Here is a 14,025-nt window from a genome sequence, read left to right as displayed (position 1 = left end):
AGCTGGACAAAAACAATAAGGTATACTATCTCTATGTGAGTCTCAAATGTATCTCTGAGATTTAGAGACAAAGAGCAAAAACTGCACTTGGCTCTCTGAGAACTCATAGGTGTAAGACCTAAAATACCTGCAGATAATTACCTTCTAACAAAAATGTCTTGTGTCTTGTAGCTTGTCCCAATGACCTTCTTTTGGAGGATACGGTTGGCTCGATTGCTTCACCAGGATTTCCATATGGATATACCGGGGGCCTGATCTGCTCTTGGATCATCTCCACCTCATCCTCTCGCGGCTTAATAAAAATTGTTGTGGAACAAGTGTCTATAGGGGAATATGTAAACTGTATGACAGAATCTCTGTCCATCTACCAGGAGAAGAACAATGTCAGTCAATTGATAGGTAAGAAAAACGTGGGTGACGCTTTTGGACTCTCACAGACCAGATGCAGAGAAGGAAAATTGCAGGTATATTCACGCTAATCGAAGTGATCAAGTGATTGATGGGGGAGATCCACCCAAGAGTTACAAGAGCAAGGCTATAAAACCTCTTTCTTGGCCATAGGGCTAAGGTTTGACGAGACAATTTATTCGTAACGGTATTGTCTCTTCAGATAAGGTTTGTGGCTTCCACTCCACTCCTATCACCTATAAAAGTGGCGGGCCCATCATCAGAGTGGTCTTCAGCTCTGCTAGTCAAGGCACATATAGCAGGAAAGGCTTTAGTCTCCAGTACAAGATTTATGGAGGACGAGGTAATATTAGATATCGCCATGAGATCCCACCATATGACCACCTGTTCTTCTTGGGGGCGAAAATATTTTGAACTAATTTACAGTTCTCCGCAGTGAGGGAATTTATGGAGACAAGCTGGAAGAAGTCTAGAACTCGGGAAAATTGTAAGGATGTCATTGAAACTTCAGAGAACGGGGTGATCACATCTCCGGGATATCCGACCAATGAATATCCCAGTGATCTAAGGTAATAGTTCTGAATGTTTCCTTGGATTTTGGAATAATAGTTGGTCATAATGGTCTATAGAGAGCGATTCCTAAAATTTGTGACCTCATAACTCCTAATGATCCTATTGTTGATCAAACGAGTCTAGAACAACACATTCCTTAAAAGTTCGTGGTGCCAGTGACCTAATCTATCCAGTAAGCAATAGCTTGCCCAATCTGAGGACGTGGACAGCTATTCTATGAGGCCAAGATAGTTGGTGGCCCACTACTGGAGCACATCCCCCTCCAGTCTGAATTTCAAGTACCGCACCTGGAGAGCTGTTTCATAGGCGTAACCCTATTTCTGACTTGAAGTTATACCAAGGGTCAATGTAAAAACTGTGTGTGTGACTGGAGGGGGGGCACATACTTATTGTATTTTCACTGCACACGCAAAGGTTCAACTCAAAGTTCAGCTTTTAATTCTAGATGTGAATGGAGGATTATTGCACCACTTGGAAGCATCATCCGTCTAGACATCGACTCGTTAATTACAGAAGAAGACGAGACCGGCTGCCGGGATGTCCTCCGCGTTTATCAAGGGCTTGGTGAACAAAAATTTCTTCGAGGTGAGAAATTAAGAAGGTGAAACTTTGACAAAACACATTGTCTATACCCAATGGTGAGGATGGAGTAAGTGATTTGGGTTATGACTGGCCATTGAGGTGTCTCACAGACTTCTATGAACATGAAGGAGTCCAGTGATGGACCACATCCAGAAATGAAAGTTTCTTTTCGTTGGACAGATTTGATTCCCATAGTTAAGATTTACCATATATATTTTTTTTCTTCTCAGGATATTTTTGTGGGAACATGTCTGACTATTCCATGAAGACTAGTAGTCCAGAGATGACCTTGGTGTTTACTTCAGACTCCAAGGTGTCCATGAACGGGTTTATTTCCAGATATTCCTTTTGGAAGCTGCAAACCGGTATGAAGGCTGTTCCACTGGTCAATTATTCCAATATATTAAAAACATGTAGTATCTATTACCTTTAGGGTTGGTTGCTCATAGTTCATAGACCTGGGAATTCACTCTAGCAGAAATCAGAATAGAAAAAAAGATCCGTAATTGACTAACCTGCTTGAAGGCCGTTGCCATGTGGCCGTACCCTACACAATATAAAGCCGTTACCGTGTGGCCGTACCCTACACAATATAAAGCCGTTACCGTGTGGCCGTACCCTACACAATATAAAGCCGTTACCGTGTGGCCGTACCCTACACAATATAAAGCCGTTACCGTGTGGCCGTACCCTACACAATATAAAGCCGTTACCGTGTGGCCGTACCCTACACAATATAAAGCCGTTACCGTGTGGCCGTACCCTACACAATATAAAGCCGTTACCGTACCCTACACAATATAAAGCCGTTACCGTGTGGCCGTACCCTACACAATATAAAGCCGTTACCGTGTGGCCGTACCCTACACAATATAAAGCCGTTACCGTACCCTACACAATATAAAGCCGTTACCGTGTGGCCGTACCCTACACAATATAAAGCCGTTACCGTGTGGCCGTACCCTACACAATATAAAGCCGTTACCGTGTGGCCGTACCCTACACAATATAAAGCCGTTACCGTGTGGCCGTACCCTACACAATATAAAGCCGTTACCGTGTGGCCGTACCCTACACAATATAAAGCCGTTACCGTGTGGCCGTACCCTACACAATATAAAGCCGTTACCGTGTGGCCGTACCCTACACAATATAAAGCCGTTACCGTGTGGCCGTACCCTACACAATATAAAGCCGTTACCGTGTGGCCGTACCCTACACAATATAAAGCCGTTACCGTGTGGCCGTACCCTACACAATATAAAGCCGTTACCGTGTGGCCGTACCCTACACAATATAAAGCCGTTACCGTGTGGCCGTACCCTACACAATATAAAGCCGTTACCGTGTGGCCGTACCCTACACAATATAAAGCCGTTACCGTGTGGCCGTACCCTACACAATATAAAGCCGTTACCGTGTGGCCGTGCCCTACACAATATAAAGCCGTTACCGTGTGGCCGTGCCCTACACAATATAAAGCCGTTACCGTGTGGCCGTACCCTACACAATATAAAGCCGTTACCGTGTGGCCGTACCCTACACAATATAAAGCCGTTACCGTGTGGCCGTGCCCTACACAATATAAAGCCGTTACCGTGTGGCCGTGCCCTACACAATATAAAGCCGTTACCGTGTGGCCGTACCCTACACAATATAAAGCCGTTACCGTGTGGCCGTACCCTACACAATATAAAGCCGTTACCGTGTGGCCGTGCCCTACACAATATAAAGCCGTTACCGTGTGGCCGTGCCCTACACAATATAAAGCCGTTACCGTGTGGCCGTACCCTACACAATATAAAGCCGTTACCGTGTGGCCGTACCCTACACAATATAAAGCCGTTACCGTACCCTACACAATATAAAGCCGTTACCGTGTGGCCGTACGCTACACAATATAAAGCCGTTACCGTGTGGCCGTACCCTACACAATATAAAGCCGTTACCGTGTGGCCGTGCCCTACACAATATAAAGCCGTTACCGTACCCTACACAATATAAAGCCGTTACCGTGTGGCCGTGCCCTACACAATATAAAGCCGTTACCGTGTGGCCGTACCCTACACAATATAAAGCCGTTACCGTACCCTACACAATATAAAGCCGTTACCGTGTGGCCGTACGCTACACAATATAAAGCCGTTACCGTGTGGCCGTACGCTACACAATATAAAGCCGTTACCGTGTGGCCGTACCCTACACAATATAAAAAAAGTTAACAGATCTATAAAGAAGACCCCCAAAGAGGGTAGAAGGTCAACAGAGATGGAACTTTGTTAACCAGTAATATATATAATGTTTTTGCTTTTTTTAGATTCTATAAATCACAGCGAGGATTTGTCTAATCTCAGTAAGTAATTTTCTCAATGAAAAAATTTAAATTTTCGAATTTCAGAGTTCACTCAATCCTTCATGCTAGGTGTCTTAATATACCACTTCACAATTTTTGGTGCACTCCTCTCCAAGATCTGAGTACCTTGGTCAGGCATTTTAGATATTGACTACTTGTCATGTGTTTCGATATGATTTTTTTTAAAATATTTTCTTCTTCTTTGATCATTTTTACCTTTTCAGGTTGCCCCGTTCTGAAAGTTTTAAGAGCTGGAACATCCAAGTTAAAATCACCCGGGTATCCGGTGACTTACCTTAGTGGACTTGATTGTCGTTGGATCATTTCTTCTGAATCTGGGCATGAGCTTGCGTTATACATTGTAGACCTAGGACTGGAGGACTCTCCAAACTGCACATGGGATTTTTTAAGTATTTATGATGGAGACGGTAATGATACCACCTTGTTGGGTAAGCTTTATTGTTTTTGAAAGTGTTGTGAGAGGGGAAGAGATTATTTTTCCTTTCTCATGATATGAAGCTTCAAATCTTCTGCTAAATTATAAAGTTCTACCACTAGGCGAGCTCAAGAGCTTACTGCATACTGGGTTACTATTGAGTTCTATTGATTATCAGTATGCATTTAGCTCCCCCTAGTGGAGGCTGCAGGTAGACAGAATTCTATAAGGAATTTGTACGTGGTGTCAGAAAAATGGAGTAATTTTGTCTATATCTTTATTCTAGGAAATAATCCTGGGAGCAATTTTGAATCTACTTAATATAAAAATAAAATATTTTGGTAAATGATAACGAATATATCATTGTCTCTTGTGGGGATGCCATCTAGTTTACTTTTCTTCTCCTAGTATCACTTTGCGGAAATAAGTCCAATCGTGTCTTCATCTCCAGAAGCGGCTTCCTAATTCTTCACTTCCACACCGACAACTCTGTGAGTAGTCGCGGTTTCCATATTCGTTACGGTGAGAGAAATAGGTCTTCCGTCATGGAGACATGGAGATCTGTGGAGGTTGCGGTTGATTATGGTAATTCAGTCTACCATATAATGTCCTATATTTCACAAATATATTAATGAGTGCTTGGCACCAAAGTCAGTGAGTCATGACCTTAAAACAACCGTGTTTTTGATTTCTTTTTGTAGACCTCTGTGGGGTCTCTTCTGTAGATCCCATGCCAAAAACCAAGTCTGCTTCAATGACTGAAGTTGTTACAGATGAAAAAGGGACTCCTCGAGTTGTGGGAGGTCAGAACGCTCTGCCCAGGTCCTGGCCTTGGATTGCCAACCTTGAGGACCAATGGGGAGATTCTTTCTGTGGGGCGACAATCATCCATGAGAAATGGTTGCTGACTGCGGCGCACTGCAACTTTGTGTAAATGTTCTCGTTATAACTCAACGTAAAGATAATTTTAAAAGGAATTAAAAATATCCTATGACTGTGCCATAGGGTCAATAACTTTCCCAAAAGTGGAATTTTTGGGGGGAAATTATCTATGAAGCCCCCCTCTCTCTACATCATTCAATAGAAAAATGGTTCTGATTGAAAAGTTTTGTGAGGGAGGAGAAACTGGGTGGGGGTGACCCAATCTTAGTGGAACGACCATGGGTGATGGGTACTCTCAAGACCACCCAAAACCATGGCCACTTGTGCAAGGAAACTGCCTCTATGTTGTTTTTGGGGCAAATTTGACTAAACAGTACATTTTGAAGGGTCCATGTGAAGTCCTATACATGTTATGATGAATGCTGTCCTCCTTTTCGCAGTGTTGGGTCAGACAGAGTGATCCTAGGACACGTAGACCGGTCTTCTGCTAACAGGACAGAAGCCGTAGTAAGAAAATCCTACATTCACGAACTGTACGACAATGACCTGGTTCCTCCAGATTACGACCTCTGCCTACTAGAGCTTGAGTTTCCTCTTCTCTTGGGTAAGAAGCGATTTTTCTAGGACGATCATATCGATGGCTTATCCTTATGGTAGACCAGCAATACCTGAACGGAGTTGGTTAGACTCCAATCACTCTCCCTAAATTAACTGAATAAATGGTCCACGGTGTAAGTTGGCACCACATTCCCTACACCCAGGTACAGTGACATGTCGAATTGTGGCTTTGCCTGGTACTGCATCTTACAGCAGTTTAGTCCAATTCAAGTAAATGGAACTGAGACATATTGGTTCCATTACTTTAAATGCCAAATTTGGTACATTTTTATGGGCTAAATCGGGACAGTTACCAAGTACCTGAATGGTAGGGATGTCGGGAGTCTGCCTCATACACTAAACCCTTAATGGATAGCTTTATACTGACAACCAATATGGCTACCATCATAAATTCAGTAGAGTTGTCTCACATCCTTCACAGGGAGCTTGAAATGCGTCGGTGCATTAGTAAGCCGTTTCACCATTCAAGCTGGGGGAACATTATCCATATAACTGCAGACAACGTTTTATTACATTGCCTATATGAGGCTTGACATTCTGTAGACTTCTCTCTCCCTTATTTAAGGTGATTCCGTGACTGTAATATGTTTGCCGCAAGAAGCTGAAAAGTTTGGACCTGACAGCTGTCTGACTGCAGGATGGGGGGCTACCAAAGGAAGAAGTAAGATGTCTAACAATGCCAGCGAAAGTAAACCCAACTGTAACATAACTGCTTTTTGTCATGTCGGGATCCCTCAGATTACTCTTTCATCTGAAGGACCGATGTTCTTGGGTGTGAAGCATCATATGTCTCTAATTAAATCAGCTCCGTGGAGAAGAACTACACAGACACCAGCTGTATGGTACAACTCAGGATGCCTCCAAGACGCCTCTGGCTTATCAGTTAGGCTTCCGTCTTTTATAGTAAAGAATGTAAACATTTTACAGACATGCGCAGTACAAATGATTTTACAACTTGTTTTCGACAAAGAAAGTCATTTAGGCGAAAAAGCAGAGGTATTTGACCTTGGTTCACAAGGGAGATGTCTGAGACATCTCCTCGAAGAACAGATAAGGTTTTAAACAAGAGAATGCAACATAGACAGAACTCAATTTAACTCCTTCAGTTCCTATCATTCCCCCCTTTGACATCTTCATTTTCCACAATCTGGAACACTGGATCCTGCAACAACAGCGGATAGTGGCTCGTTCACCAGGTACTATCCCAGGCCGACGGGTTGCCCAAGGGAGACAGGTCTTCTACCTTCTCCATCCCCCAGATACTGAAGCCACGTCCATCATTGCAAGAGTACGCTCCTTCATGCCAGAAATGAGATGTCAATCTAGGACTCAAAGGAATAATAGTTAAATTCTTGTTGTTTACAGTCAAACTTCCTTATCTATTTCTACATCTTTTCTTGCATACAGAGATACACCAAAAAACAAGTTTCAATAGCACATATATTACGAAGATACAAACAACAATACGTAATAGACTTAGTATAATCCCAGCTATCCAGCCTCCAATACCCTTAAACCAATTAGCTGGATTAAGAAAGGAGAATGTATCTGACCACCAACTATCCTTAGTACGATCATTGTCTTTATCGTACTGATCTCTAAGTTTTTGAACATCCTCTATTTTTAATTTTAACTTTATAATGCTGTTGGGATCTATATAATGACAGCAAGCTGGTCCGATGACCTGACACATACCTCCTTGCGCTGCAGTTAAATAATCTAATACTATGGTATGCTGATTAGTGGCTATGATGAGCTGATTTTGGACAGCAACGGTGGTGTTCAATATATCCAATATATCCCATATTTGGTCATCTAAGTAATCTGTAGCCCTGACTAATTTATCCCACATTTGAGTAATCATAGGATAAATAAAAATAGAGCTGACAATTTTATTGGCCACACTCATCTGCACTATATGTGGTCTCCCAGAGAGGCGAGGTGTATTGTCAGCAGCTCTTTTGTACAACGTGTGTTTAGGTATGCTCTGAGTATTCAACTGGTCATTCGGAATAACAAAGGTAGCTGGAGTCAAACGACCCAGAGTACAAGCACCTTTTACCCCTACTGGCAACCATTTATATGCATTGTCTCCACATACCCAGAACATGTCACTAGGTAGGTCCCATAGGGCTGAATGTTGTAATACCAGTCTATGAACTAAATCTATGAACGCAGATACATTCTGAAGCATACACCAATTTGGAAGTTGTCCTAAAGGGCTACAATACCCTACATCGGGATTTCCACAGGTGGGAGTTCCTTTCTCATATCCAGATGACTCGTTGCAAGGTATATTACCTGAAATATTAAAACAAGTTTCATTATTGCCCTGGGGAAATAAATTGGAATACTCCCAGGACGTGTTATGCAACCTTCTTTCTAGCAGTATTGGTTTGAAGGCATCAGTAGAGTGGGAAGTTACATTAAAACTAACTTGTAGGCCATACATTGGAATTTGCCCCAGGTAGGTTAATCGAGTTCTATTCCTGGGTACCCAAGCCCCCCCTTTATATGCCAGATATTGAAGGTATGTATTACTTCCTGAAAGATTACCCTGCCACCAAGGGTATCCTACCCATCCCACAATAGGTATACCAACAGTTGTGTTCCATAACTTCACATTATTTGTGGCATTATTAGCAAGTGTATCAGAACAACTGGTCCAGGCAAATAATTCCTCGGGTGGCATAGGAATAACAAGGAACGGAATACTAGTGGCTGATACTGCTGAATGTGTGCAGATCCAGCAAATGATTTGACCAATCATTCAGTAATTTTTCATGATGTTGTATAAACTTATTATTCAAGGACATTGGAGAATTTAGATTGTCCCACGCAGCTACCATTATTACAGATAATGCAACAAAACCAAACCAAAACATTATGCACTCTTATGCTTTGTTAACTCCTGTGGCTAGTTTGCAATGCGATGCGTGGATCCAGGTTGGTCGTCCTTCCAACTTAACAGAAGTAGGCGTTGTTAGGAGTACTTGGTAAGGTCCTTGATATCGGGGTTCAAGGGTCTTTCTGGAGTGTTTCTTGACATATACGTAATCACCAGGTTGTAGACAGTGAGTTCCTTCCACACTATCTGGATCTGGAATGGAAGAGAAAACTAGAGAATGCATTTGAGTTAAATGCTTTTGCAACTGGATTACATAACTTGTCAAATTATCCACATTGAGTGTTAAGACCTGTGGGTAGTACAACCCTGTGTTCGGTGGTCTTCCAAACAGTATCTCGAAGGGTGACAGTTTAGTTTTCCCCGTGGGTGTGTACCTTACTGAGAATAATGCTAATGGGAGACACTCTGGCCATGGTCTATGGGTCTGCTCCATGGTTTTCTGTATTTTCAATTTCAGTGTCCCGTTCATTCTTTCTACCTTCCCTGAACTCTGTGGGTGGTAGGGTGTATGAAATGCTTGTTCTACACCTATCATTTGCATTACATTTTGCATTACCTCAGCAGTAAAGTGTGTACCTCTGTCTGATTCAATTGTTTCAGGGACACCGAATCGTGGTATTAGTTCCATCACCAGTTTCTTTGCAGTGGCTCGAGCTGTAGCCGTTTTCACCGGGTAGGCCTCTGGCCATCCAGAGAAGAGATCTACACATACTAGGATATTTGCATACACTCCTACCTTGGTAGCTGTATGTCGTCAATCTGCCGTCTCTGAAACGGGTAGAGAGGCCTAGGTGTCGCTTTCTTAGGGACTTTTACTGTTTTACCTGGGTTGTGCTGTGCACAGATGAGGCATGATTGTACAAGTTTCGCGGCTGCGCAACTGAAGCCAGGAGCGATCCAGAAGGCATCTACCATGGCACACATGTGACTTTTTGAGGTGTGATTGGGGCCATGTGCTGCTTGCGCCATGATTGGGAACAGGGACTTTGGTGGGCACATTTTATCCTTATTCTCCCATACTCCATTTGAGTTCAGCTCAGCTCCCAGTCTCCCTCGGTGTACCTTCTCTGTTTGGGCAGCCTTTTGCTGGAGGGATTTCAGGACATCTAGACCCAATGTGGCTGGAATACGCTGACTCCCCGCCACCGTCCACTGCTCTCTCTAGGCCGCCTTGTGCTATTTTAGCAGCCTCGTTCGCCCTTCTATTGCCCTCTACCTCCACGGAGTCACCTTTGTGTGTGCTTTTACCTTGACAATGCCAACCTGGACTGGTAACATCAATGCCTCCATCAATTGTTTCAACAGCTCTGCATTTTTAATGGGCTTCGAATCTGTGAAAATATTAGCGACTTTACCTGCAGCGGCTCTACACGCCTCAGTGAGTGCCTTCAACTCTGCCTCCTGCGCCGACATGTGAGGAGAGAGTGGTTCCGCTCGGATTACCTCATGTGAGGATACTACTGCATATCCAGTGTAGAATCGTCCATCCTGGTGGTATCTGGGGCCATCTACAAAAAAGAAACTCAAAGTCTGCATTAGGAACAGGTTTTTCATGAATGTGTGCAAACCCAACTGTCTCCTGACTCATCAGTTCTATGCAGACATGTTCATGCGTCATGTCAAAGTATCCTTCCTCACTTGCCAATACGGTCACCAATTCCCCCTTTTCTGAATCCACAGGCAGGAGGGTGGCTGGATTCAGAACGTTACATCTTTTGAGGAGTGACATACTCAGGAATTAGTCGAGCACACTCAAGTCTGAGCTGTCTGGCCATAGACAGATGTTTTGGTTGAACTTGTAGGAGTATGGCATGGATGTCATGTGGGGAATAGATTGTCAAAAGAAACGTCAGTGTCATCTCACATGCCTTCCCTATTACGTCTCCACTTTTTTCCTTGTGCTCCAGCATACATGACAGGTCGTTTTATTGTCCTTGTTTGCTCAATTTCTTTAGCTACCTTAAGGAGGTCTTTCGGATCTACATGTCTCCATTCAGGTCTGGCTGTCTGTACTGCGTCTCGTAAGTCTTTGTTCATACCGTCAATGAATGCATCCACCAGTATTCTAACATCAAGTGGGTTTATGCAAATGTACCCCATGTCTGCCCATTTCAGCTGTAACCGTCCAAGGTATATCTCTACTCTCTCTCCTCTTTGCTGTGTCACATTAGTCAGGAGTACAGACTGCTCTGATTGTTCCACTGCAGCCCATTGTCTTAGTGACTCACAGTACGTCTCCCCAGATCGTGCAGATTTATCATCCATGCCCCAAGCCTGATTCTTTGTCACATCTGTGTGTCTTAATTATATGATCTAGTGCGTCACCTGCCTTTAAACTCATCAACCTCTCTAGGTCTGCCCAGGTACACTTATATGTCTGCTGTACTTCCTTTATGTGTCTGTAAAACGGGAATGGTTGGTCTTCAGGGGCAGGCAGCTGCTTCAGCAAAGCTAGCTGGTCAGAGGGGCTCCAGGGATAATACACCTGTATCTTTCTTATTCTAGTCACACTTCTAGGTCCTGATGGGGTTGGCCGTCTGATGTCTACTGTCAGCTTACTCCTCAAGGGCCAATGTCCCACTACCCACTATCCACACTATTATGTCAGCTTCTTATGATCTTGTCTGGATAGGATTTAGTGCAATTCTCTTAGGTCAGTAGCACAGGTCACACAAGTAGCTATTCAGTCTGGGTTTGTCTGAGTCTGACCACAGTGTTTACAAGTCCATCTGTTTTGTCTGGGTCTCTGGTTACACTTTGTCAATCAAACATTCATAATACACCTTCCACACTGCTGCACATTCTCAAGCATCATTTATTCACTTGCTATTTTCTTCCCTTGTCTGTGCCTTTTTGTACATCCAAACTTTCACACTCTGGTATTTTTGCCTTTTTCAATATTTGTCCCACTTGTTTTACTGCTTCCTTCCTTCTCTGTCTCTTGTAATTTGACACAATTTGCTATACAAATCAATCACACAACTAGAAGCAGGTTCAAACACATTAATGACCAAGCAATCACTTACAATGACCAAACAATCACTTACAATTCCCTTCTAAATTAGGCACCATATCTTACTTTTAACTTCCAATCTTCAATTAAGTACTGTTGCTTTAAAATGCACAAATCTTTCAGCGCGTTCCTTACGGATAGAATTACAGAGAATTTTGAGCACAGCTCACACTCAGCAGAGATAAGAGCGAAGGGAGAAGAAAAACTACGCAGCGGTATCATTCCCCCCTCCCATCAGAATGCAGCGTCGTCCTTCACAGAATTCTGTAGTTCTTTAGACTTATCAAAATCAATTTCTACAAAGAAACTCAAAATCACGGGATTTCACTGTAAGGGCAGATAACTGTATAATGAGATTAACCATGCCTTGCCCTTTTTCTGGCCACATGCATTCAGGAAACTTTACAATGTAATGCCACATATAACACGAACTATATCATTACTCAATTCATTCAGTCTCAGATGTAGATTTGAAATATCTATAACGCATCTGTCCGGGATTCCACCACAACTAGAAAGGTCACAAATCTCTTGACACAAAAATGATGTGTGATGATTCATTCATACGTGCTCATTCACTGATTTTTTTTTTTTTACTCAATTACTCATCTTTCATCTTATTCAGAGGTTCTCATAGACATATATACAAGGATTCACACAGCCTGCCTATCTTGCACTTTGGATTTGATTAATACTTTTTCCAGGTTCTTTGCTGCACTACTTCCATATCTATCCTCAATTATATCACATAACCGATTTCCTTCTTCAGGTATCTTTCCCTGACTGTTCCCCATCTTATCTTTTATTCTTATCCTGTCTCTCTTGTTGTCTTCCTGTTAGTCCCCTGCCTTAGGTGGTGTATTGGGTAAGCTCAAGACTAGGCTCTACTATACCTCGTTACCTTCTTCCTAAGGTGCTAACAGGCTAAATGGAGTGTCTGTTCCTCGGTGTACTACGTGTTTCGTGTACTTATATGCTATGTAGCATCCGAACAGAAATACTCCCACAACACACAGGATTGTAAATAAAGTGTCCATCTGTCGGGGTTCTTCAGTCATATCCTGTCACAGGCTCATTTCACGGTCCTGTGCTCATTCGGTCACACTCTTATCTGTCACAAGGTTTATTCGTAAAGGGTGTTGATTTAAGCTTAGGCGGTGACCTCCCCGAAAGGACGCTGTCACATGACCCAGTTAGGCAATATCACCACTCTTTGAACGAATACCTACTGTGCAGCTTATTTGTCTACTTTTCACAGTCCTTCAAATCAAAGTAGCCATTCAACAACCTCCTCTATTCCTAGTGCGGAACCGTCTATTGTGAAAAACTTGTCCGTCCGGGCTGCGCAGTATGAACTGTTCACCCAGCCTTATATTCCATAATGTCAGACCTCTCCCATTTTGATTTGCATCAGCTCTTTTTCTAAAAATAGCTGTGCACACACAGAACCTACAGTAACCTCTCATTCGAGCAGAAATTACATATGCGTGTCACACCCGATTTCCTCAGAGTTCTTATATGGACCTGATTTTACGGCCCCCTCCTCTACTAGATTCCCCTTTATACGGACCTTAGTTATAATGATAGATTATGAAGAGCAGAGAAGAGAAAAATTGATCTCTTACCTGGCCAGGTGTTTAGGTCTGCTGTTCACAATTTCATCAGTAACTGGAGTGGTCTGTAGATCGGGTAGTCTTGGAGAGGTGCCTATATCAGGTCCCTGTTTCGGGCGCCAGGAAACTGTCGGGATCCCTCAGATTACTCTTTCATCTGAAGGACCGATGTTCTTGGGTGTGAAGCATCATATGTCTCTAATTAAATCAGCTCCGTGGAGAAGAACTACACAGACACCAGCTGTATGGTACAACTCAGGATGCCTCCAAGACGCCTCTGGCTTATCAGTTAGGCTTCCGTCTTTTATAGTAAAGAATGTAAACATTTTACAGACATGCGCAGTACAAATGATTTTACAACTTGTTTTCGACAAAGAAAGTCATTTAGGCGAAAAAGCAGAGGTATTTGACCTTGGTTCACAAGGGAGATGTCTGAGACATCTCCTCGAAGAACAGATAAGGTTTTAAACAAGAGAATGCAACATAGACAGAACTCAATTTAACTCCTTCAGTTCCTATCAGTCACAATCCATGTTGGATTGTGGCACATCTAGCACATATAACCTTTTTTTTTTTTTTCCTTCAAGCCTTTGGCTTAAGGTTAGTTTTGCCCCCGGTGGCCGCTGGGGTTACTACACT

At 43.0% G+C, this 14,025-nt stretch overlaps 1 protein-coding gene across 9 annotated transcripts in view; it reads left to right on the top strand.

Annotated features, from left to right (window-relative positions):
- Positions 1 to 14,025, top strand: part of OVCH1 (ovochymase 1) — a 32,945-nt gene that overhangs the window by 11,129 nt on the left and 7,791 nt on the right. For 4 of the 9 annotated variants that reach the window (XM_073544248.1, XM_073544249.1, XM_073544253.1 and 1 more), the window contains 11 exons: positions 172 to 399; positions 611 to 751; positions 845 to 977; positions 1,427 to 1,566; positions 1,794 to 1,928; positions 3,881 to 3,916; positions 4,141 to 4,365; positions 4,761 to 4,937; positions 5,054 to 5,282; positions 5,675 to 5,838; positions 6,418 to 6,513. In XM_073544248.1, the coding sequence (XP_073400349.1) occupies positions 172 to 399; positions 611 to 751; positions 845 to 977; positions 1,427 to 1,566; positions 1,794 to 1,928; positions 3,881 to 3,916; positions 4,141 to 4,365; positions 4,761 to 4,937; positions 5,054 to 5,282; positions 5,675 to 5,838; positions 6,418 to 6,513 (1,704 nt within the window). Of the gene's footprint in view, positions 1 to 171; positions 400 to 610; positions 752 to 844; positions 978 to 1,426; positions 1,567 to 1,793; positions 1,929 to 3,880; positions 3,917 to 4,140; positions 4,366 to 4,760; positions 4,938 to 5,053; positions 5,283 to 5,674; positions 5,839 to 6,395; positions 6,514 to 14,025 lie in introns of those variants that run through there. The other 5 variants (XM_073544252.1, XR_012220084.1, XM_073544250.1 and 2 more) reach the window with 5 other exon arrangements.

This window comes from Dendrobates tinctorius, unplaced genomic scaffold (genome assembly GCF_039654945.1).
Source record: "Dendrobates tinctorius isolate UK_male_01 unplaced genomic scaffold, ASM3965494v1 ptg000136l, whole genome shotgun sequence".
In the NCBI taxonomy this organism is placed as follows: Eukaryota; Metazoa; Chordata; class Amphibia; order Anura; family Dendrobatidae; genus Dendrobates; species Dendrobates tinctorius.
Note: the sequence above shows the minus strand (reverse complement) of the source record. Positions and strands in the feature narration are given on the sequence as shown.